The sequence below is a fragment of the Pelmatolapia mariae genome, linkage group LG23 (genome assembly GCF_036321145.2).
Source record: "Pelmatolapia mariae isolate MD_Pm_ZW linkage group LG23, Pm_UMD_F_2, whole genome shotgun sequence".
NCBI lineage: Eukaryota > Metazoa > Chordata > Actinopteri > Cichliformes > Cichlidae > Pelmatolapia > Pelmatolapia mariae.
The window spans coordinates 40,472,560-40,497,033 of record NC_086246.1 but is presented as its reverse complement, the minus strand read 5'-3'; the positions used below and the strand labels follow the sequence as shown (position 1 = coordinate 40,497,033).

General features: G+C 47.9%; 1 protein-coding gene across 1 annotated transcript; it reads right to left on the bottom strand.

The window, feature by feature from the left end:
• Positions 1-550: 550 nt before the first annotated feature.
• On the bottom strand, positions 551-24,378 carry LOC134620902 (nardilysin-like). The gene is made up of 31 exons (XM_063467253.1): positions 24,217-24,378; positions 23,180-23,386; positions 22,618-22,876; positions 22,092-22,173; positions 15,528-15,681; positions 13,924-13,997; positions 13,707-13,802; positions 13,275-13,397; positions 12,958-13,015; positions 12,593-12,666; positions 12,053-12,122; positions 11,462-11,539; positions 11,253-11,373; positions 10,920-10,978; positions 9,221-9,275; positions 8,886-8,990; positions 8,666-8,789; positions 7,688-7,774; positions 7,244-7,363; positions 6,322-6,373; positions 5,815-5,965; positions 5,014-5,141; positions 4,159-4,321; positions 3,740-3,771; positions 3,473-3,611; positions 3,016-3,063; positions 2,479-2,531; positions 2,066-2,149; positions 1,783-1,990; positions 1,259-1,348; positions 551-1,136 (listed from the first exon to the last, which is right to left on the bottom strand). Exons 2-31 carry the CDS (start codon positions 23,371-23,373, stop codon positions 930-932), a joined length of 3,288 nt encoding a protein of 1,095 aa, XP_063323323.1. The 5' UTR covers positions 23,374-23,386; positions 24,217-24,378; the 3' UTR covers positions 551-929.
• Between the last annotated feature and the right edge of the window lie 96 nt (positions 24,379-24,474).

The following is a 24,474-nucleotide window of genomic DNA, read 5'->3' as shown; positions in this document are numbered from 1 at the left end:
CACTAAATCCCGTCCTGGCTGCAGCTCACTTGTATTTTTTTTTATTATTAATGATTACCCTGTGAAGTGTCAAAGGCATGTTATCAGAGTTCAGAGCGTAAACTGACAACTGTCCAGAATCAAATAATTCTTACTGGCAAAGTGACATTGTGACGGTGATGGTGTGGTTCTGAAAACAGGAAGCAGGGGTGGCTGTAGCTCAGGTGGCAGAGCAGGTCAGCCACTAATCAGAAGGTCGGTGGTTCGATCCCAGGCTGCATCCTGGCTGCATGCCAAATATCCTTGGGCAAGATACTAACCCCATGTTTGCCTACTGGTGGTGGTCAGAGGGTCCGGTGGCGCCTGTGTCCGGCAGCCTCGCCTCTGTCAGTGCGCCCCAGGGCAGCTGTGGCTACAATGTAGCTTGCTATCGCCAGTGTGTGAATGTGTGTGTGAATGGGTGAATGACTGAATGTAGTGTAAAGCGCTTTGGGGTCCTATGGACTAGAAAAGCGCTATACAAATGCAGGCCATTTACCATTACCAGGAGACAGTGACAAGGCATTTAAAAAATAGTTAAAAATGTTTTTATTATTGAAGGAAACTGAAGCATGGAGTGAGCGTGACAGGAAGAACATGTGTGTGTTTACAAGTAAATGACTTTATTGATACCACAGCCCTGAGTCATCACGCCGCATTCATGTCTTGTGGGAAAAATCATTGTTTCACAGTTAAACGCTACAAGGAGAAGAACTTCTTCGGACCCGTGAAGGTGCCATGATTGTAGTTTTTCTGGACTCTTTGTCCAAAACTGACCTGAAATCTGATTCTCAGAGCATCTCGGTTCCCACAGGCAGTGAATGCAGCACTGTTGTAACCAATCACAGAAAGAAGAGGGCACAGCAGAAACATGACCAATCCGTAGGTGTTTCATTTATAGGGGGCGGAGCCTAGTTGATGATTTTGTGGTAGGGGTGGAGGGGGAGGGAGGAGGTGAAAGCTCTGATGTCGGTGATGAGCGTGGCGTCCTGAAGAGATGGCGACGAGGTCGGCACAAATGTCAGCTCGCTCACTTCACCATAGGCTGAGGACGAGGTAGCAGAATCTGGGCTGCAGGCGGCGCTCTGATCACCTTCCTCCACGCCAAAGCCGACCACCTGAGTGCAGACAGGAACAGGAAGGAAAATAAAGAGTGTGACTTTAACAACTCAACCTTATTTAAACGTCTCATTCCTTACAAACGCAGCTCAGAGAGAAATACTGCTTCTTGTTTACTCACATGCACGCTGAGCTTCCTGCTGCTGTTGTTTCTGTGCTCCAGGAACCAGGAGACCAGCTCCTGTTGGGTGAACGTCTTCAGAACCTCGATCTGCAACGCAAACCACAGTTGGTCAGCGTCTGGGACCAGAACCAGCACCGCAGCCCTTCAGCAACAAATTCCCAGGCCAAACATGCAATAGATCCATTAAGCGATTTTTGTTACCACCTATTCAGTTCAGAGTTTCAGGGGAGGAGGAGCCTATCCCAGCTGTAACAGTGAGAGGTCGGTAGCCCATTCACCAGCACTGGCACGGTCACTGGCTGGTTTGGTTAAAACCAGAGTCTGCCTGTAGAACATGCTGAGAGAAAAACTTCACAGCATGACTTCTGGCAAGATGGACATTCATCCATCGCAACTTACAACAGCTGGGATAGGCTCCACCTCCACTGCAACCCTGAATTACATAAGCAGTAAAGAGACTAGATGGATGGATGGGTGGATGCTTGTAAAGTAACATGCAGATGTAGAAACATGAGCGTCACCTCCTTGTTGAGCCGGTCGAAGACATACTGCTGCGTGACCACCTCGAACCAGTTGCGGTCCACCTCCTCCCCCAGGTGTGCGTCCTCGCACTCCTTCAGCTTGATGAGCGCCGTCACCTGAGTCCCAAAGGCCTCGTCATTCATACCCGACAGACGCTCACCGAAACTCACCAGGAATTCCTCGATCTTTGCCTCGACTAACTCGGAGCTGTGAGGAGGACGAAAAGAAGCTTTAAACTGGCTCACCTGAAAACAAGCGCATAAGTCAAACAGGTATCCTTACCTGAATTTTGTGGCTTGAGTTTCCACGGTAACGGAGAATCCAAGCACACCCGACGTGTTCCTGCAGGTGGGGTACACCTGGTACCTGGAAGTCAGAGGTCAGCAGGTTCAAAACTCAGTGATGATGTGGCGAGTTTGGCGTTTTAGCGCCCCCTGCTGTTTCTTTGCATGTGACTCAGATATGAACATGTGATCGTTTGTTATTAAAGGTTTCTGATTTTATTCAGCTGACGTTAAGGTGGGATCTCCTTTCCTTTCTCCTTTGTTGGCTCAGGGTGGAGAGTTGTTCACTGATGGAGATTCTCACTATCAGTGACTGTGTTGCTATGGAAACCTGTTTTATGAAACCTGCTTTATCAACATGATGATGCTGTGGGTTGAATCAGCATGACAGTTAACCAGAGCAACACTCACCCCAGCGTCTCCTTCGTCCTCAGGAAGTCGAAGCAGGGCTCCTCCATGTGCATCTGTGAACACGAACACACACTCTTCAAACAGGAAGCTGTAACAAGGTCACTTCCTGTAGTTTCAGTCAGAATACGTACCAGTGAACAGGTGTTAGCTTAATAAAATGAATGTGTATGAGGTGTGATCTAAAAGCTTCATGACTTCACCCAGAGTTAAAAACCCCACTTGTTTAAACCTGGATGATCTTTCCTTGAAGGCGGTCTCCTCTGAACCTTTTAAATATCTTCCTGTTAGTCCTGTGCTCCTTCCTCGCCAGAGCAGAGGCTCGTGTTTGCTCTGTGAACGTGTTTGAGGTCAAATCACAGGGTGAGCGGTCACAGCAGGTGCACAGGGAGACGACCTTAGAGGGGTGATCGTCCATGTTTACATCGGTACAGGTTCTTATGGGCGGAGTCACAGAACTTTGTGAACCTGAACGATCTGGATTTATTCAGTTTGCTTCTAAATGTTAAACTTGTGTTCAGTGTTTGAGGCGACACTCACCACCATCAGCTCCATGAGAGCGTGCTCTCTGAGCTTCTTCAGCCCGGACTGCAACACACACACACACACACACACACACACACACACACACACACACACACACACACACACACAGAATTAAAGCCCAGCAGGAAGCAGCTGGTTGTGATTGAAGGTGATACTATCAGGAGACTGCTGCTGGCTTCATGCCCCAAATCAAAATAGAGGATGCTGTAAAGCAACTCATGGCGCTGTGATGTCCCCGATACTCGCACTAAGGCATTTTACTGAAATAGAAACCACAAAAATATAAAAAATAGAATTATATCTGTTGTCTTGAGCTCTTCTATCAAAACCAGGATGAACATCATGAAATTTACAGTTTTGTTCATTCTGGACGAGCTTGAGAGTGCCCCCTATTGGACAGAGCGGGAATCAGCAGTTCTGTGGTGATGTGTTTTTTTGTTTTTTGTTTTACCTGGTAGTAGACGGTGACCTCAGAGTTGGCATCTCCTTTGTTGAGAGATTTCACTTTGCAGACATGATGTTTCAGCGGCAGCTCCACCACACGAAACAGCACGGGGACCTCTGCAGGCAATGGCTGGAACTGCAGCTTCCTGCACACAGGTTGGTGTGACATCAGAGCAGAAAGCTGAACTCTGCTCTGAATCTGTAAAACCTCGCTGACGTCCTTTAGAGGACTGAAGATGTCTCTGTGAGCTGATGAACAGCAGCAGATACTCACTCAGTGAAGTAGCGCAGAAACTCTTTGGACTCCTGTGGGAAGAAATGACATCATCAGTGAGATCAGACCTTCAACCTGAACTAAATATTCTTCTACTTGATTCTGATGGCGTTTCAACACACCTCAATCTTTGTAACCTGTTGCGGTTGAAGACACAATCAGGATTTAGAGAAGCAGAGATTATAGAGTTTAAAAAAAGGAGGACAAAATGCCCTTCCCCATGAGTTTGAAGGCATTTTTGAGACTCCAAATATGGTTTTAGTGTCAGGGTTACAGTTATGTTATGGTTAAATTTAGGTTTAGGCTGAGGGTTAGTCATTCATTTTTCATGGTTAGGGTAAGCGGCTAGGGAAAGTATTATGTCAATTAGATGTCCTCACTAAGATATGAAAACAAGTCTCTGTGTGTATGTGTCTCACCGCACTAGTGAAGTTTCCCTGCACCAGCCCCTCAGCATAAAGCTCCGCCTTCAGCCCTCTGACGAAGGTCATGAGGTCGTCGACAGTGAGACCTTTTGAGACTGCGCGATATTTCTGGATGACGGACCAGCGGCAGTGCTCGAGGATCAGCAGACGGATGTCTCTGCAGAGGAAACACCACACTGATCACATCCACCTACAGCTCCGCTGTAGACGGAGTCTCTCTCCTCAGGGGAAATGCTCAGTTTGGGAGCCGATACTGATCAAACCCTCCGAAATGTACGAGCCCACATACTGTAGCTGGCTGTAGCTCAGGTGGCAGAGCAGGTCAGCCATTAATCAGAAGGTCGGTGGTTCGATCTCAGACTGCCTCCTGGCTGCATGCCAAATATCCTTGGGCAAGATACTAACCCCATGTTTGCTACTGGTGGTGGTCAGAGGGCCCGGTGGCGCCAGTGTCCGGCAGCCTCGCCTCTGTCAGTGCGCCCCAGGGCAGCTGTGGCTACAATGTAGCTTGCCATTGCCAGTGTGTGAATGGGTGAATGACTTTGGGGTCCTTAGGGACTGAGTAAAGCGCTATACAAATGCAGGCCATTTACCATTTACTGACATCAGTGAGCATGCTCAGACTGAGCACGGGGCAGAGAACATGAACACAGCTTGACGGAAATCATTGGGAATCGTTTATTTGATGGTAAAGTTTCTGATCAGCTTATAAAAATGTGACACGATTTACTGTTAAAACAGAACAGAACTGGTTCAGGAGCAGCTGTGCATCAGAAGGTCATCCACTAATCACTGGTTCAACCCCCGGCTCCTCTAGATAGTGAACCCAAAAGGCCTGTGTGGACGTACTTGCCCAGCCTGTCCGGCTTGATGAGGATGTTGAAGTAGGTCTTCTTCAGCTGCTCTGAGAACATGGTGAAGACGCTCGGCTCGGTGCTGAAGTCTGCCAGCTGATCCACGATCAGCTGCAGCAGCAGCTGGAAGGAAAACAAAGCAGCTGAAACGATGTTTAACGCTCCGACTCGCAGATATCAAACCAACTTCATTATTGTGTGCTTTCATCTTTAACTAACAGATACCCTCACAGTCAAGCAACATCGAACTATTCTCAGCAAAATTCAAACCTTCACAACGAAAAAGCTGATGAGTCCTGCATAGAGCACCCACCCATGTGTTTTGTAGAGACTTTTATCTTTTGGAGATTATTTTTTCTCTGTGTTATTGTAGGTCTCTATACTACAATATAGAACACGTTGAGGCGACTGTTGTTGTGATTAGGCGCTGTATAAATAAAATTGAGTTGAATTATTATAGAGACCGGCACTTGCAGTTCCTGAAGTTTGTGAGTATTCAGTGACACAAAGACGGTGGGATTTTATTTTATGGGGCAACCCTTCAGTAGTTTATCGGATATGACTGGTGATGATTGAAGTTTAAGTTAATTTAGATAATGATTTAGTATAAATACCTAAATAAGTACCTGCTCATCTGCAGGACACTTCCTGCAATCTTTGGTTTTCAGAATTAAGAAGATAAAAGCAGAGACGGAGACTGTCAGGGCTGCAAGTGCTGACTCTGCAGGTTCATGCAGAGCAGGAATAACCTTCATACCAAATGTGTGTGTGTCTGAGTGTCTGTGTGTGTCCTCACAGGCAGTTTGTGGTTGAAGCCTTTCAGCCGGATCATCAGTCCGTGCTCTCCGGCCACCAGTTTGTACTCCAGCTGAGCCACGTCGGCCTCGTAGGCCGGCTCTGCCAGGTTATGAGCCAGGATGTTCACAAAGAGGTCGAAGAGAACCAGACTGAGGAGGAGGAGAGAGAGTCACCTTCATCATCGTGATCATCTCAGAATGTGAATAAACTGCTAACTTAATATCTGAATTCTTTACGTGTCCATTTGAACCACGTCAGACCGAGCGCAACTCTCACTCTGAGCAGTGATCGCCACGCTCTGCTCACCTCTCTGTTCATAACTCAGTGTCTGCATCGACAGATTTAGAGACTTTAGTGAGGCTCAGCCCACTCGCCTTCTGTGCCGCTCAAATTTAACAAATGCTGAATATGTAGCAGTTATGTTTGTGTCAGTCACTATTTCCAGGTAACACTGTGCTGCACTGCAGGTGGATCTAATATGTTCAGGTGTGTCGGTGGCTCTTACTTCTCTGGGCTCTTCTGGATCATCGGGGAGATCAGGTGGAAGCGAATGTAGGCTGAAATAAAAACACTTCAGTGATTATTTATCCAAACAGATTCTGATACAGCTGACTGTTTCCAGCTGTTATCATCTCTCTGACTCATGTTCTGTGTAACTGTAGGTATAAATACAGTTTTTAATTATGCTGACCTCACACCGCATCACTCTTATTTGGATAAAGTGTAATGACATCAAGTGTCCACAAGATGCAGCTGTTCCACCTGCTTCCCATCAGGCACATCCTGATAAAACCGAGCTTTAATGCCTGAGCTGGTTTCAGGTGGATAGTTTAAACTGGTCTGTCTGATTAAACCAGTATAGATCTTATTTATGAATTAAAGTTGGACTGAAACACTGACTGAACGTTTTTACTCTGTAGGTCGTCATCTTTGTGCTCAGTGCCTCAAGATGCTGCAGACTCAGCAGAGGTCAGACTAGCACATTAACTCTCCTCTAACTCTGCTGCACTCGCTCACTGTCAGACACAGACTGTAAATAAAGGTGGAAGCATTTCCTTAAACTGTAACCCTTTCTAATGTCCAGGAGGGGGCGACTCCTCTGGTTGTAAAAAGAAGTCAGTCTGGACAGAAGTCTATAAGGAAGTGACCCTCCTGCTCAGCTGCCTCTGAGCTCAGGAAACTCTGTCCTGATGAGTTTCTGGTGTTAGATCTAAATCACTAAAACACAAACTTCATTTTGGTCCCGTTAGAGTCGCAAAGGACCAGGAAGCAGGAGAGGATTCAGGGCGGGGCTAAACAGTGATGGCTTTTTTGTCTTACATGGAGGTAAACTTGAGATTATTTGGTTCTGAATTGTTGGTTGGTCCAAACTTTGGTCTCCCTTTTCTGGTTCAGCTCCATCAGCAGACCTGGCTGGCCCAGCTCACCTTTGGGGATCTTGAACTTGTTGTCCTTCTTGTACCAGAGACAGCCCCGCTCGCTGTTCACAATCCTCACAGGATACTCGGTGTCCGGACAGTCCAACGTTTTCAAGGTGAAATCCGTTGCTGCAGAAATGACAAAAAAACCAGAAGATCGAGTTTATTGGTTGTCAGTAATGTTGCTGTGATGACTGAAACGTACTGATGTATAGTGAAAGCATCAAACAGAAGTCGCAGCTTTATGTTACATGATGTAGAAATGGTTTTTTTTGTTATTTAAATTCTTAAATCCTGACTGATTTCAGATCTAAACTTCTGACTCCTTCAGCGGAAGGCTGGAAACTTGTTCCCAGCTCTGCTATAGGAGTCTGAGATGCAGAACCTTTCAGCCTTCAGCTGATCCTGAATCAGCTTGACGTGGACTCAGCTGCCAAATGTGTTCACACTGACCGATGAATTTGTTCTCAGCAGGCAGATGGAGTTCAGGGTTGAGTTCGAAGTCTCCGGCCCAGCGCTCCGCCCACTCCTCTGGGATATCTAACGGTACAAAACAAACACACCTACATTTAGCGACAGACAGGAAGAGGTCACAGGATCACCGCTTAGGACACCCTGAAACTTTAAACTCTGCGCTAACTTCACACCACTTAATTCTGATTGGCTTGCCCGGTCACTTCCTGTTTTGCCACCTTGTGAAGAGTTTGCAGTAACGGCGATGATGAAGACATTTATGAACAAAGACGCAGGTTTGACCGCAGATTTCTCCACTCATCTTTATTATGATGAAGAAACAGGAGTGCTGGAAGCAGTTTGCATGTTCCTCCTCTCACAGCCCAAACACAAGCATGTTTGGTTCACAGCTGAATCAGCTGTACATGAAAACATGAACAGCTGATTTGCATTTAGTCTAAATTACACTGGATCTGGCTTTTTTAAAATTTTGAAAGCTATCAGGCTGCTGTACATTTATTATTATCATTATCATTATTATTGAAAGCAGACATTTTAAATTTGAGACATTCACACAAACAGGTAGGACTCAAAGTTGCCTCCACAGCTTTACTCTGTTTCAAAACAGACATTTACTCCATAAATGATTTAAAATCGCACCTATCAGTAATGTCTACAGAATAAATTTTGTAGCTTCATGCACACAAACGTTTGTTGTTATTTTGTTCGACTGTTTGCTGAAAAACTAAACTAAACAGTCGTTTTACCTCAGACCTTCACGTTCTCCAAGGTGAAGTTCGATGTTATTATAGTAGTGTATAAAAAAGGTCTGTGTGAGTCAAGTGATGAAAATAATAAGAGCTTCATGCCCTCCCACCATGACGACCTCCCCCTGCCTCAGGGTTAGGGTTAGCTTTTAGCTACGCGCCCCTTGGCGCAGACTAACAGAGTAACTGTGCTGTGGTTAAAGCGTCGTACCCTCCACGCTGTAGCAGGTACTGAACCATTTCTCTTTGAGGAGGCAGCAGCCTTCGTTTTCCGGCGACAGCAGCAGCAGGTTCGCTCTGTCGGGTGTCAGCAGGGACAGAGCAGCGTTGATGACCTGACAACACAAACAGTTCACTGAGAGCGTAAACTCTACACAGGACAGATTAGTGCACTGATTCTGGATCAAGATTCGGATCACAGTGATGCTCACCTGGGGGTCGTACTCGAACATGAGCTGGTCTCCGGTCAGGAAGTCCTGTTTGGGAAACAGCTGCATGTTCTCGCAGATGTTCTCCACAAACTCGATGGGATCCGTCTGCCCAACACAATCGGAAGTGAGCGTTTCACAGAGAAAGACAGTAAAGAGTGAAGCTCATCATGAGGAGTTACACAACGCTTGGCTCTATCGTTTCTGTCCTACTCTGTCTCTGCTGTCCCTGACGAAGCGCCTTCTCCTCCTCTGAGTGTCTACCTTCAGCCTCTGCTCTCCTTCCTGAGCTCACATCACTTCAGCCTGACTGTGTGTCTGTGGTGCAATACCTCTACCTGTTCCTGGTAGTGGAACTCGTTGGCTTCGATCTTCTGAATTTCCTCATAGATCCTGAAAAATAAAGAAAGCAGAAACAGAGGATTTCATTCAGGAAAAAGAAATAAAAGCAGATAAAATAATCTCAGAGCTCGGTGACTTCGTCCCAGGTTAATGTTTAAAAAGATTTTTTTCCTGGACGTCATTTTTCACAAAGTTTGATGACATCATAGCTTCCTCAACAAGTGTCTGGCTCCTCCCACCAGAACACCAAACAAACACAATGCTTTAATTCATGATTGTCTGAGTGCCATGTCCCCTCATCACATAACATCTGACTTCAGTGTGTGATAAGAACTCTGCCTTTCACTAAAGTTCTGCTTAAGCATCTTTTACAGAAGAAAATTAACAATAAATCGATCCAATTATGGTGCTCTTCATTACAGATGGGATGTTCTGATTGGATGTGGTACTGCAGACTGTGTGTCTGTTAGTGTTAGTTTATCTAATGAGAGTTAGTATTTTTAGTTTGATTAAAGCCGTTCCACAGTTTTATTCTCAGACTTCAAAATAATCCTTCTTTATGTTAAACTGGGTCTAGCCCTGTGGTTCATCCTGTCTGAAATGTGATGCTTTAGCTCCTCCCACTCCAATACAACTTTCTTCTGATTGGACAGCTTCTGAAAGACTGCAGAAGGCTGGTGCTTGTTAGCACAACCCACTCATCCGGCCAGTGTGAAGGTTCTAAAAAACAAACTGTGAACCTGAACCTCCTCAGATCCATCTGAACACGCCAGAGTCTGAACCTGCAGCAGAAACCTCTGCTGTGTGTAAATCTTCTCTAATTTCTGAGCGTGCCACGTCTGAAAGAAATCTGTGACGCGGTGATGTCAGGTCACCAAGGTAACGAGCAATCTGAGTTGCTGGCTCACAGAGACTACTGCACATACACTGACCTCATTATTACTATGGTTTAATATGAACATCCAGCACTGCAACAGCAGATATACTGGGGCAAAACATGTTTGACGCCTGTAAGGTGTATCGGAATGTGGGCATGTGCAGCTGAGTCTCTAAATACTAAATAGACCACTTAGGTTAAAAGTTAAGTGATGTGTAGAAGAAAGATCTCCCGTCCAGTGTGGGTGTGGTTTTCAGTGAGAGGATGCCTCTTCTTCACTAAATGCTGCAGCAACACGCCGCCCGAGGACGAGAGAACAGTAAGTTCAGACTATCAGACGCTCATGGATCATTGCATGGATCATCTCAGCATGCTACTCACAATGATACAGAAACTTACATGGAGATAAAGAGAAGCGACACAAACATGTTTGTAGATTTAAAGATGAGTGACGGTGGACGCTGAGTGGATGGTGTGTGGTGGCGCGATCATACATAAATACAATGTCAACAACAACACATCTGATTGTGGATGGTGTAATGGAGACATCTGCTGAACTTTCACTTTTCAATCAAACGTGACTGATTTTAGCTTCTACATCTGAGCCAATCAGATGCCAGTTAGAGCTCTAATCAACAGGAAGCTGCTCAGAGGGAAAACAGGAAGTCACAGCTGGAATTGGGCTAAATTCACACCTTTGGAACAGCTTGCAAATCCTAAATGGATTTGTTTTTAAATGGTGACGACCAGATTTAACCTAGAAAACATCGTCTATGGACGTCTGCAGCTCAGATGGGACTTAGGTTTTTAAGCCTGACCTCTGCTGGGGGCCCAGAGTCTGCAGCATCTTCAGATACTGGAACACAAAGTGGACGACCTGCAGAGAGAACAGCAGCACGGTGAGGCCCCAAACCAAAGCTTTTACATCAGCAAACACATTTTTGTGTGTGTGTGTGAGCATGTATTCATATCTTTGTGGCAACCAAAAATTAGAAGTTTAATATATTTTAAGTTTTTTAAGTTTGAAGGCATTTTTGAGATTCAAAATGTGGTTTTAGTGTCAGGGTTACAGTTAGGTTATGGTTAGGGTAAGGGGCTAGGGAAAGCAAGATATGAAAACCCGACATGTATGTATGTATATGTGTGTGTACCTGGTAGAAGTTCTGGTAGCCCTGATCAGTGAGAGTGATGGAGATGGAGAAGATGGAGTAGGTGGTGTTCTGGTCAAAGCCGGTCTCACTGTTTCCTCCAAACAGAGCCAGAGCCCAGCATCTGCACACACACACACTTATAAACACAGAACACACACACACACAGGGCAGTGCCTTCCTTCGTTCACACGTCTGTTTTCATGACTCACTTCTTCCTGAGCAGTGACAGGATGCTGCCGGTCCCCTCGTGTCCGATGAGCCAGGAGATGTAATGAAGAGGCTTCACTCTGACACAGAAACACAAACAAACGTGTTCACACACTCAGCTGTGAACGTTTTGCCTGACCGAGCCACATGCCCCACACACACACAAACATCAAACCGGACATTCAACACTACAAGCTTTGTGTGACGGCGGTCTGCGGTGATAAAGCAGTTACCAGTTCAGTGATGTCAAAGCAAGTGAGTGGTCATCGTGTTTTCCGCAACATGCTGAGTATTTCCTGATTGAGAACACGTCTGAATTGGTCTATTTCCTGATGCACAAGGAAAACTTTCAGATTCATTCAGGAGAGTAAACAGCTTCAAACTGAGGATTCGTCTTACTGATGGAGACTATGATGTTAGACTACAGCCACGTGCAATAGCCAGGCTGAGCATTACAATCAAGATGGTGAACAGTGATTGCTGTGCAATGAAATCTGAGTGCTAGCTGACTGAGACTCCTGCTCTTCATCCTGTGATACATCCCAGCCGGCTGCGCTGAACAGTCGAGGGTTAAAGGTCAGAAAGTGATTCACCTGTAATGCTTCCCCTGCGGCGGGACGGCCCAGCTGATGGTCAGAGCGTGAACCTTCCTCACAGGCACCACTGCAACACACAAGCAGTCTTCATCAATCCCGATTTCTCACTGAAACATCATCACCATCAGAGTTTCAGGACGTCTTCATGGAAACAATGTGGTAGGAAACCGAATGGCTTCACTTCCTGTAACTCTGCTGTCAAGTGATGGAAGACTGGCCAGTCAGAGAGGGGAAGTGTTCTTATTGGCCCGAGAGATTGACATTAGTGATTACAGGTTGATTCTGATAAACTGTATTGATCAGGCAGTGGGTCTCCTCCTGACTGTGAGGTGTTTAGGACAATTTTCAGATTTCTGCCTCTCTCAGCTTTACTAAGGACGACCTGAGGCTGAGCCACAGGTGATAACCAGGTGCTACAGCAGGGACAGGAAACACACCTGAAAGCAGCAGGTGCTCATGCTCCATATTCATAACCAAAGGATTGCTGCTAATAATAACAACAACATGACATAATAATCAATAATCAGTATGAGTCACCTCTGTAGAGTTTGTTAAAGGCCGGCGTGTCAAATGGCTGCTGCAGGTGAGAGAAGTCAGGTCGAGGTTCACCGCTGGAAACAAACACAGGCATGTTGATGTAATTTCCACTACTGATCAGTCTGATCAGCACTCTGTCCACTAATCAATATCAATAAATATCAAACCTTATCACTTTAAACAGATCAGGTAAGAAGCTGAACAACAGGTTTCATTGATGAAAGAACTCATTATTTATTAGCTTTAAGATTCTGATGATCACTGTTTATTAATTCTACACAGAACAAAGTTCAGGGTGTCTACGGCAACACGCGATTGGATGCAGACATGTGACATCACTTTAATGTTTGTGTGTGTGTCTTTACTTGTTGGGCACCCTGATGAAGATCTCCCTCACCCACTCCTCCAGCGTGTCCAGAGTCTCTGAAGAACACAAACACTGTGATCCAGCTGTTACAGAGCTCATTTCTATCCACTGTTTGAGTTTAAAGCTGAACTTTACTCTATAAATAAACAGCGTTCAGTCCAGGCTGTTGGCACTTTGTGTTTTTGCTGCTTTCTGTGACACATTAGGAATAAACAGGTGCAAGGCTGAACTCAGCTCATCAGCACAACAAGCCCTGCCCACAGACTCGGAGTGAAAACACGTGACAGACCGGCATGGCGGCGGTTCTACTGTTACCTTTGGACTGAACAGTGAGCGTCATGTACTGAGCTGAGTAATATCTCCTCCAGAAGTCCCTGAGCCGCTCGTAGGTGTTGATCTGCTTCTCTCGGGGCTCGTGCTTTAATGTCTGAGCGTTACCTGACGGGAACAAAACGACACCTGTTAAACACAAAAATCTGTCCACAACCAACAAGTGTGTGCAGGTCTGCCTGGGCAGGAAACACAATGCAGCAAGAGGTGCAGCGAAAGAACTGAAAACAGACCTCGCAGACTACAGGCTATGAGCCCAAGCCCACTGATTTAGACATCTGTTAAATATGTGTTACTGCACATTCATGAAAAGTTCCCTGTTATTGAGCCCTGATCAGACTGAACCATCAAACAAAGCCAGTGGAGTCAGCCTGTGTGTGTGTGTGCGTGTGTGTGTGTGTGTGTGTGTGTTCTCACCCCAGCAGAACTTGCTCATCGGGTGTCCCGGTTTAGCCAGACTCCCAAACAGCATCTCCTTCCGGTGGGAGTCGGACGGCCTTGCCAGCTGAAACTCTGAGTATCAGGGGACAGGAAGTGACATCACAGAGGGAGATGTAAAGAGAAGGAGGAGAAGACCGCGAGAGGGTGCCGTAATGTATGGTAGATTTTAATATTTAAACATGTTTGGACTCACCGCTGTCGACGGCCTCGACCTCTCTGTCGACGGCGTCCTCGATCATCAGAGGACAGATGAAGAACTGAGCCCACCTGAAATCCAGAGAGCATGTCAGAGCTACAGCTGGTGTGTCAGCTGAGACTGAGAAAGGCAGTAATATGTGTAGTTTAAATATTGTGTCCAAAAGTTTGTCTGGCAGGAGAGCTCAGTGTGTCATAGGACAGTTTAAGCTCATGACACTAACTGTGTGTGATTTTTACAACGATCAGGCGGCCGAAGAGTAACAGTTACGCTGCTTTTACTCCTTTTTGTAAACGGTGACCCTCTTCATTTGAAATGTTAACATTTGTCCCTGAATGTTAAGGAAATTTCTGCCAAACATAGGACATGGGAAACAAATAAGCTGATGACACTGCAAAAAAAGATTTTCAAGAATGTAAAAAACCTTGGTTACTGACTTTTTTTTTCTTTTTTTGTCTAAAAAGAAAACATATTCTTAACAAGCAGGTTTTGCACAAGAACATTAAGCTCAATCTAGAAAAATATGTCTAGCTTTTTCTCAATAAGATATTTCAGCTCATCTTCAGCTTTATTTACCAGTTACAGGGTATACTGCAAACACAGCTTTGCTTGAAATAAGCCAAATATTCTTAAATCTGACAAAATTGTTTTGTTTTGACAAAAAAAATCTGCCAATGGGGAAAGCAAACGTTGCTCCTTAAAATTAGCAAATGAATCTAACCTTACTCTTTAAATAAGTAAAATAATCTTATTCTGGAAGAATGAGACAACTTTTCAATTTACGAACTGTATTTGACGGCTGAGAGCGGCCGGCCTCGATTTGAGTCTGACCCACAGCCTTTTGCCGCATGTCTTCCCCTTTCTCTCTCCCTCTGCTTTCCTGTCGATCCTTCACTGTCCCTATCAATAAAGGCCAAAAATAAAATATTTTAAAAAAGGTTTTTAAAAAATGCTTTTTTGTTTATATGAAAATCTAAATTAAGGTGTAAAATCTTAGAGTAAGCAAATAATTCTTGAAAACAGCTTGATCGAGAAAGCATAACGCTCATTTTAGGTAAAGATTTTCCTTCCTTGTAACAAGTCCAATTTTTTTAAGCATAAATTTTAGATAGTTTTGTCTTGTTAAAGGCATACAACAGTTAGATTCATTTGCTAGTTTTAAGGATTCTAGCCAAGCAACCGCTGCTGGCAGATTGTTCTTCTCAAAACAACACAATTTTGTCAGATTTAAGAGTATTTGGCTTATTTCAAATAGAGCTGTTTTTAGCAGTGTACACCCAGAGACAGAGGACTGTGGGAACTTTTTAACAATTTCTGAACCACAAATTCAAAAATCTACATGTCAGGAAACCGTGGGTATAACAGCCTCTCCATTCTCCAGATCGCTCGTGTCCTCAGCCGTCCGTCTGTCCGCTGCTCTAAAAACAGCCTCAGGACAATGTGACCTCACAGCGTCTGCAGTGAACAGCTGACCTCCCATCAGAGGTCCAGATGGCCCAAAGAGCTTCCGTCCGCTCGCAGCGAGGGCGCTGCCTTCACACGCCTGAAAGCTCACAGTGGATCCCACGAACAGCAGGTAACAGGAAACCCGAGGAGCTCACCTGTCGAGTGCGTCTCTGAAGTGCTTCCTCTGCACATCGAACTGGAAGATGGTCCGCTCGCAGTCTGTGGAGGCGTTGTCACTGCCGCCGTGCTTCTTCAGGAAGGCGTCGAAGCCATTCTCCGCCGGGTATTTCTCACTGCCCATGAACACCACTGAGGGGGAGGAGGAAGAAGCACAGAGCGGTCAGAGCATGTCTCTGCTGGCCAGTCTCAAGTTGCCAGCAGCTCGCAATCCTGGGTTTAAACTACGTAATCATCTGTAGGTCCAGCAGGTTAACGTGTTAACGTTCAGATGTTTGAGGCTCCTCACAGTGACGTCTGGATTATTTCAGGCTGCTGGTGAAAGCAGCTACGTGGGAAATACCCCTCAAAAAGTCAGTGCCATGTCACCACGCGTCAGAACAACCCGTAAGAGTCAGACTGTGCTGATTTGTGCACCCAGATGTTCCCTTTGCAACAGGAAGTCTTTAGCTTTTTAAAAAATTCTCAAAGGGAAAATCATTTTTTTATAGTGAGGACTCCCTGATGAGTTTTTGGAGGCTTGGATCGAAGTCACACAGGCTGAACTGACCACGTTTACAGCTTCTTTTTCCAGCAGTACTCATACAAGTGAAAAAAGCATGTTTCTAATATTTTGGCAGCATTTTAATATTAAAGTTTCTCCAGTGATTTCAGTAAATTCATGTTATTTACTCATAACTTACAGTAGGCACTGCTAACAGAGGCAAGTTTGCATTTGTTCAAATATTTCAGCGTCTGTAATAAAGTCTCTTCGTGCTGCGTCATGAGGATTCTTGTGAGGCGGTGAGGCGGGGTTTAGTGACGCTGTTTGAGGGCAGCTGGAGCTGCACGATTCAACAATGAAAGCACGTGGAGGAAAGTGAGGACTTTGCGATCACTTCTGAAAACGAATAGTTATGTCTATAACTTCTGTTCCCTGAAGGAGAGGAACGAGGTACAACACATAAGTATGGGATATCACGCCCTCGCGTGTCCTGGCTGAAGAAACCTTTATTCACGCCTTTAAGGCAGATGACGTGTGATGACACGCGCACGGCCCCGCCTGCACATATAGCCGCTGTCATCACAGTCATCCCTCAGTTCGATAGCCGCTCTTCACCGAGCCAAACTGCTCAGTGGGGCCACCTTGTGTTGTACCTCGTTCCTCTCCTTCAGGGAACAGAAGTTATAGACATAACTATTCGTTCCCTTTCAGTCGATTCACTCGGTACAACACATAAGTATGGGACATATATACACGCCCCACAGAGCAGCCACCGAACCGGAATTGGGCCACTACTTCCTTAGTGAGTGGTAGACCCAGCAGAAAGGACAGTATGAGCCACCGAAGGGGCTGTAACGTCCAACCGATAAAACTGCACAAAAGTGTGCGGTGATGCCCAACTAGCTGCCGCACAAATATCAGCTACAGGCACCCCTTTAAAAAGAGCCCATGAGGTTGCCATCCCCCTGGTGGAATGAGCCCTCACCCCGTGGGGCAAAGCAAGACCTCTGGTGCTGTATGCCAGTGAGATAGCTTCTATAATCCAGTGGGACAGCCTCTGTTTGGACAGAGATCTACCTCTATTTGGATTGGCGAAGCAGACAAACAGCTGGTCACATAAACGCACATTCTGAGTGCGCTCAATGTAGGTGCGTAGCACACGCACTGGACAAAGAGAATGCATCCTCCTCTGCTCCTCAGATGCAAAAGGAGGGGAGCAAAAGCTCAGCAACTCAAACTCCATTGAGCTATAAGATGCAGGCATGATCTTGGGAAAATAGGCAGCATTTGGACGCAATACGACCTTGTGGCCATCAGGAGAAAACTGTGTGCAGGCGGGATGCACAGACAGCGCATGAAGGTCACCCACTCGCTTTGCCGAAGCCAAAGCGAGAAGTAATGCAGTCTTATATGAAAGAAATTTCATATCCACAGACTCAATAGGTTCAAACGGGGGGCTACAAAGGGCCTCCAGCACCAAAGACAAGTCCCAAGCAGGGACACTGGACTTAAGCACGGGTCTCAGCCGGCGAACTCCTTTCAGAAAACGTATGGCGAGGGGATGTGCACCTGGTGTCACCCCGTCAAAGCCAATATGACAAGCAGATATAGCTGCTAAATAAACCTTAATTGTCGAAAATGAAAGGCCCTTATCCAGCAGCTCCTGCAGGAATGACAAAACATCCACAATAGAGCACTGAAATAGGAGAGTGTGGCGGTCCTGGCACCATTGCTCGAAGGCTCGCCATTTGTAAGCGTACAAGCCTCTAGTAGATGAGGCCCTAGCGCTCTGAATTGTCGCTATCACACTAGGTGGCAAACCCTTAGCAATCAAGTTTAGCCTCTCAGCAGGTAAGCATGAAGGCGCCACAGATCTGGGCGCGGATGAAACACTTCTCCTCCCGCCTGAGAGAGGAGATCCCTGCGGAGAGGAAGCTGCCAAGAACTCGCTGCTAGCAGGCTGATTATTAAAGGGTGTAACCTCCATTCTCTCACCAGAGGACCCCCCCTGGAGAGAAGGTCTGGCCCCAGGTTCAGGTGGCCCGGGACATGGGTGGCTCTCAGAGACAGAAAATGAACACTGCACCATAACAGCAGAGAGCGAGACAGCCTCAACAGGGGAAGAGAGCGTGTTCCTCCCTGCCTGTTTATGTAAGACACCACTGTTGAATTGTCCGTCCTGACTAAGACATGCTGGCCCTCCAGGACTGGACGGAAATGCTTTAGAGCTAAGAACACTGCTAACAGCTCTAAGTGGTTGATGTGCAGCTGGCGCTGAGCTGCGAACCAGATCCCTCTCACTGATGCACCCTTGCACAGCGCTCCCCACCCTCTTAGGGAAGCATCTGTGGACACCACCTTGCGAAACAACACCCTCCCAATCCGAGAGCCCTGATGCAGCAGCCTGGGCTCCCTCCAAGGACGGAGAGCTAGCATGCAAGACGCGGTTAGCGGCAGCCTCCTCCGGGGATGACGCGATGCACACAGGCGGTGAGAGAGAGTCCAGCGTTGAAACGCTCTCATTTTTAACAGTCCAAGTGGCACTACGGCGATCATAGATGCCATCATGCCCAACAAGCGTAATATCGTCTGGAAACGCAGTCTGCGTCCCAGCTGAAACTGAGCGAGGCAGCGATGAAACGCGGCCACTCTGTGATCCGACAAACTTGCGCGGCTGGAAAGCGAGCATATTTCCAAACCGAGGAAAGAAATCTGCTGACTCGGGATTAGTGAGCTCTTTTGAAAGTGTGACAGAACCAGTGACAGCTGTGTCTCCGCCTGCTCTCTGGAACAAGCTGCGAGAGCCCAGTCGTCCAGGTAGGCTAAGATGCGGATGCCTCTCTCTCTGAGGGGCGCTAGCGCTGCCTCGGCACATTTCGTAAAGGTGCGAGGAGCGAGCGACAGCCCGAACGGCAGCACTAGGTATTCGTAGGCTACGCCCTCGAATGCAAACCTCAGAAACTGCCTGTGTTTCGGGTGTATAGCCACATGAAAATAAGCATCTGTTAGATCGATTGTCGCAAACCAATCTCCCGGGCCGACTGCATTCAAGAGCTGTCTGAGTGTTAGCATCTTTAACCTGTACGTACGTAGATACGTGTTCAAGACTCACAGGTCGAGGATGGGACGAAGCCCTCCCCCTCTTTTCGGAACAACAAAATAGCGGCTGTACCAACCTTTGTCTGTCTCCGAAGCGGGGACCACTCGTATTGCTCTTTTCTGCAATAGCGCCTTTATTTCCTCTCTGAGTATCATGGCCGCCTCGGTGTTGACAGTCGTGTTTACGACTCCTTGGAAACGAGGCGGCTTGACCCGGAACTGCAACCGGTAACCCATGGCAACGGTTCGCAGCACCCACGGAGAGGGGGCGCAAGCGCGCCACTGAGGGAAGTGAGCAGCCAGCCGGCTGACCTGCAGCACCGTAGGCGGGGCGTTGTCGCCCCCCAGTGTGTCTGCAGGGGACTGCATCACCTGCCTGACCTGGCTCATTCTGCCCGCAGGCTGAGCATTTGTGATTGTTTGAGAATAAACAACACTCTTTATTGATTGTAACATGGGAACATGTACATTCACACAGTTTGTTGAAGGCACCTTTTCTGGGGCACAACAATGAAAAACAGCGGGAACACTCGATGTGGTCACCTGAACATTTAACACACCTGAACAGGCATTTTGTGTGCAGGGGTTTTGTGCTTGGGAGACAGTGTTAGGAAAGTGCAGCGCCTTCTGGGGCTGACAACCTGAACAGAACTTAAGCGGCACCTCTTGTGCGGCAACAGAGGGGTAAAAGCAGCATCTCCCTGCTGCTGGACCCCTTCTCCACTCGAAACCACAGCTAGGAGGGCTGAGGCTTCTTCCTCCTGGGCGTCGGGTCCCGCTGGGGGCCCCAGGGTGGGCCTTTGCTCCAGGCCGACTGGCGTGGAGCTCGGGCCGGAGGATGTGCTCTCGCTGGCGGCACACCCACTTCAGCAGTGGGCGCCAATCTCTTGCCAGTCGGCAGAGGAGCGGTGTGCCTGTGAGAGCTAGCTGCGGGCTTGGGTTTCGGCTGACGTCTGGGGATGATGTCGCGCAGAGCTTCTGTCTGCTTCTTCCTCAGATCGAATCTAGCCTGAATGGCTTCAAGTGAATGTCCGAATAACCCAGCCGCAGACACTGGTGCGTCCAGATATACAGCTCTGTCCCTATCCGGGACGTCAGAGAGGGTCAGCCACAGGTGCCTCTGCGCCACTACTGTCGAAGCCATCCCTCTGCCCAGGGAGAGCGCTGCACAGCGAGACGCACGGAGGATGTGATCTGTGGCGACTCTGACCTCGTTAAGAAGAGGTGCCAGCGGGCTGTCATCAGGAACCAGCGATCCGAGCTCCACTAGGCACATTGCCTGGTACGTCTGGAGCATGGTGACGGAGCTCATGGCGCGAGCAGTGCCGGCCTGAGCCCGATAAATCTTCTCCAGCTGCGAAGCAGAGAATCTGCAGTGCTTGGACGGCAGAGTTGCGGGGCCGCCGACACCATGGTTATGGGACGGGGCCAGATAAGCAGCCAGAGACGGCTCCATAGGGGGTGGGTTAGCTAAGCCAGCCCCCTCGGCGCCGTCCAACTCCATGTACTGTCCATAGCCGGGCACAGTGACGCGGGTAGACAGAGGTTTGTCCCATGATGCTGTTAGCTCGCAGACAAAGTCTGGGAACATGGGAAGGCAGTTTTTGGCCGTTGCGGGCTCCGGTGGGAGGAAAAAACCCGCGAACCGCGACGGCTTCTGAGCTGGCGGAGGAGAGGGCCAGTCCACCTGCAGCTTCTCAGCAGCACGGCGAAACAGGGAGAAAAGAGAGGCGTCATCATGGCCGACCGGCGCAGCAGCGGCGGCACATTGGGCCGACAATGAGCTCTCCTGCTCATCCTCCGACAAACCATGGATGTCCAGGCCGATGTCCAGCACGTCATCGTCTTCCTGGGGAGCGCTGGCGGGCTTCAACCCAGGCTGAAGCCCGCCAGCGCTCCTGCATGGTTCCGGCTCGTCATCGGCTAACCCGTCAACATATTCCATGTGGTCAGCCCAGCTAATTGCGGGGACATCGACCGGAAAATCCTCGTCTTCGGACTCGGACGAAGCCGGGGCTCCAGACTCGGAAAGGAGAGGGTCATGCCGTGCGACAGCCGAGCGTCCCAGCACTTTTTCCACAAACGTCACCCGTCTTTCCAGGGTCGAGCGCCGGAGCTGGCGGCAAAACGCACAGGCTTCGGGCTCCGTCAACGCTCTCCTTGCGTGGACGATCCCCAGGCAGACAGGGCAGGCATCGTGCTGGTCGCTGTCGTGCAAAGAGAAACCGCATCCCTGAGGACAGGGGCGAACAGAAGATTTCTGCTTTGCTCGCTTCGGTTTGGAGTCCATTCCAAAACGCAAAGCGAAACGCTGCACAGGAAAACTTGAAATTAGCACTCCGCGGGCAGCCTACACACCAACAGCGCGGTGGAGGCTAACACCAACAGGGGCAGTTAAGCTAAGTTCAAGTCGGCAGACAACGGAGCTAACTAGCAGCAGCTAGCTAGCCCAACTCAGCAGAGGTGTTCTCAGCGAGGTGAAGAGCGTAAGAACTGAGGGATGACTGTGATGACAGCGGCTATATGTGCAGGCGGGGCCGTGCGCGTGTCATCACACGTCATCTGCCTTAAAGGCGTGAATAAAGGTTTCTTCAGCCAGGATATCCCATACTTATGTGTTGTACCGAGTGAATCGACTGAAAGGGAACATGGTTGTGTAATTTGATTCCAGCTGTCGGCTGGACTCCTCCTTGTCCCATTGGCTGTGAGGGCCAACGCAGCTGTATTCATGTGAGTGAGGCGAGGTGTACGATTGCTTCGTGTTTGGTGTGAGCGCACCGTGAGAGTGGGTAGATTTGGGTGGGTAGGTTTGACGCTGGAAACAGACACCTGATGATGACTGTTCATTGACTTTCACATCACATCACATCTCATTAATAAAGCTTTATTCTAATTAAAACCATGGGTGATCGTTTGTAAGACAAGCTCAGGTGATGTTTGCGATGACGTTCACACTCACTGTGCTCCAGGAAGTGTGCGAGGCCTGGCAGCTCATCAGGGTCACTGAAACTCCCCACGCCGATGCACAGAGCTGCTGCAGCCTGAAAACACACAAGGGTCACTGCTGGTGGATCTGTCACAGAGAGCTGATGTAGTTAAATGGCCTGTATTTGTATAGCGCTTTACTAGTCCCTAAGGACCCCAAAGCGCTTTACACAACCAGTCATCCACCCATTCACACACACATTCACACACTGGTGATGGCAAGCTACATTGTAGCCACAGCCACCCTGGGGCGCACTGACAGAGGCGAGGCTGCTGAACACTGGCGCCACCGGGCCCTCTGACCACCACCAGTAGGCAACGGGTTAAGTGTCTTGCCCAAGGACACAACGACCGAGACTGTCCAAGCCGGGGCTCGAACCGGCAACCTTCCGATTACAAGGCGAACTCCCAACTCTTGAGCCACGATCGCCCCAGTTAACAGTTAAACTGTTTTTGTTCAGAGACACTCGGAGGAAGAGGATGAGCCTTCACACACCCACCTGCTTCTCAGAGCTCTTCTTCTTCTTCACTGGGTTCTCCTCTTCCAGCTCTTCAAAGTCGCTGTCCTGCTCTTCCTCTGCTCTGTCCCCTTCTTCCTCCTCTGAGCCCTCACCTGAGTCCCCTTCATCTTCTTCCCCACCCTCCTCCTCTTCCTGCTCTTCCTCCTGCTCTGCCGACTCTCCGTCACCTCCCTCCCTGTCGGCCCCACTGAAGTCGGAAATGAGGAGTGCTCGGAGGCCGTTGCTCAGCTCAATGTATCTGCAGGAGAGCAGAGGAGTTCATACAATGAACGCTCAAGTAACGTCACACCTGGATTTCAGGTAACAACTTTAAACACTGACGTTCCTCTCAGAGAGGCGTCAGACTAAACTGAGAGGAACAAAGTGCAAAGCCTGAAAGAAATGCAGAAACGAACACTAATTTTCTGAAATGAAAAATAAAATGAACCTTCAGGAGGACTTTACACAAATAACGGCCTGGGGGGCCAGAACAAAGTATTTCTAACAGTTCACTGGCATTTGAACCCTCATCATGGGTTGAATAAATGCTTGTGTCACTCACCTGTATCTCTTTGGGTCACTGGGTGATTTGACAATCTCTGGGTCTCCCTGGTCGTCTACAGTGGCTCCCTCCTCCCCGTCTCCAGCAGCCACCTGAGCCCTGGCGCCCTCTGGGGGCGGAGGCTCACCTTGGTCTGGCGCAGATGCTGGACTGGCAGCACCAGCACCACTCATCGACTTGCTGGTCTGAGGCATTTTAGAGAGTCCTCTACAGTGAGACACACACATTAACAAGTTATCAATGAGTAATTCACTGGAAATAAATGTATCAGCACTGACTATGATAATCGGTATAAACTGGTCACTTTTCTTTAGGACAGCGTGGGAGAAACATGAATCCAGACTGTGCAGATTTTATTTAATCAAAAACCTCATTTAATCATTTAATCATGGATGTTATTGGAATCACTTCATACATAAAACTAAACTCCTAATTTACAGAAAGAATCAGCATCAAGTAGCCAATAATAAAATACTATATACAGATTAAATGAATGCCGAATTGAAGAACAACGCCTCCTGCTTTGAAAAGTACCTCGGGTTTTATTTCAGCAAGTAAGGGTTTTCGGTAAAAGGTAAATATCAGATTTTATGAGGGGATTTTGGTGACTCGGCATCGTCTCTCGCGAGAACAACGTTGAACGTTAACAAGGATTTAAATTGAGCGGAAGCTCATGTGAAATCCAGTTTATTTAACTGCTAGCTTCCCCGTTAGGAAACTAACGGAGGCGCTAACGGGTTGACCGATGCAGTAAACTTCATATAACCGCCGACGGCGTCTCCACAAACACACCGAGCTCCGTGAGCTTCAGGTGGAGTCTCCGCCGGCTCGTTTCATAGCTATTAAATTCAACATACTTTAATCCCAGCGGTTAGCGGACTGCTAGCTACTCCAGATACTCGGAAGTAGCGTCAGCCAACCGCCCCGGCTGGGCAGGTGGAGGCTGTGTGTCCGTCAGCTGGGAGCAGCTTCACCTGGACTCCAACATACGGACGATGTGAGCCGTTTTTAACTGCCAGGAGGAATAAAACACTCACCTTCGTCTCTGAAGCCGCCGAAGTTTAAGAGAAGTAACCCGGTACTACCCAGCTGGTCAAAACAAGGCCTCTGATTGGCTGAGGTCACGTCAATCACAGAAGACTGGCCGTCTGATTGGTTCCCACTAATCGAGCTGTAAAGCTTGTGCGAGAAACATGCTGGGGAGGGGGCACCGGTAGTCATATAATAATTAATAAATTATAGATGCCTCCTGTTTGTCACAGTCTCGGTTATTGTTGTCATTAAAATAAGTAAAA

What these genes read in the sequence shown, in the direction of transcription:
- LOC134620902 (XM_063467253.1), bottom strand. Translation starts at nt 23,373, where the DNA reads ATGCCTCAGACCAGCAAGTCGATGAGTGGTGCTGGTGCTGCCAGTCCA. An exon ending in TACCTGCTACAGCGTGGAGG is followed by an intron (nt 7,775 to 8,665) that starts GTACGACGCTTT and finishes TTGTACCGTTAG; the next exon opens with ATATCCCAGAGGAGTGGGCG. An exon ending in AAGCCGGACAGGCTGGGCAA is followed by an intron (nt 4,322 to 5,013) that starts GTACGTCCACAC and finishes TTTCCTCTGCAG; the next exon opens with AGACATCCGTCTGCTGATCC.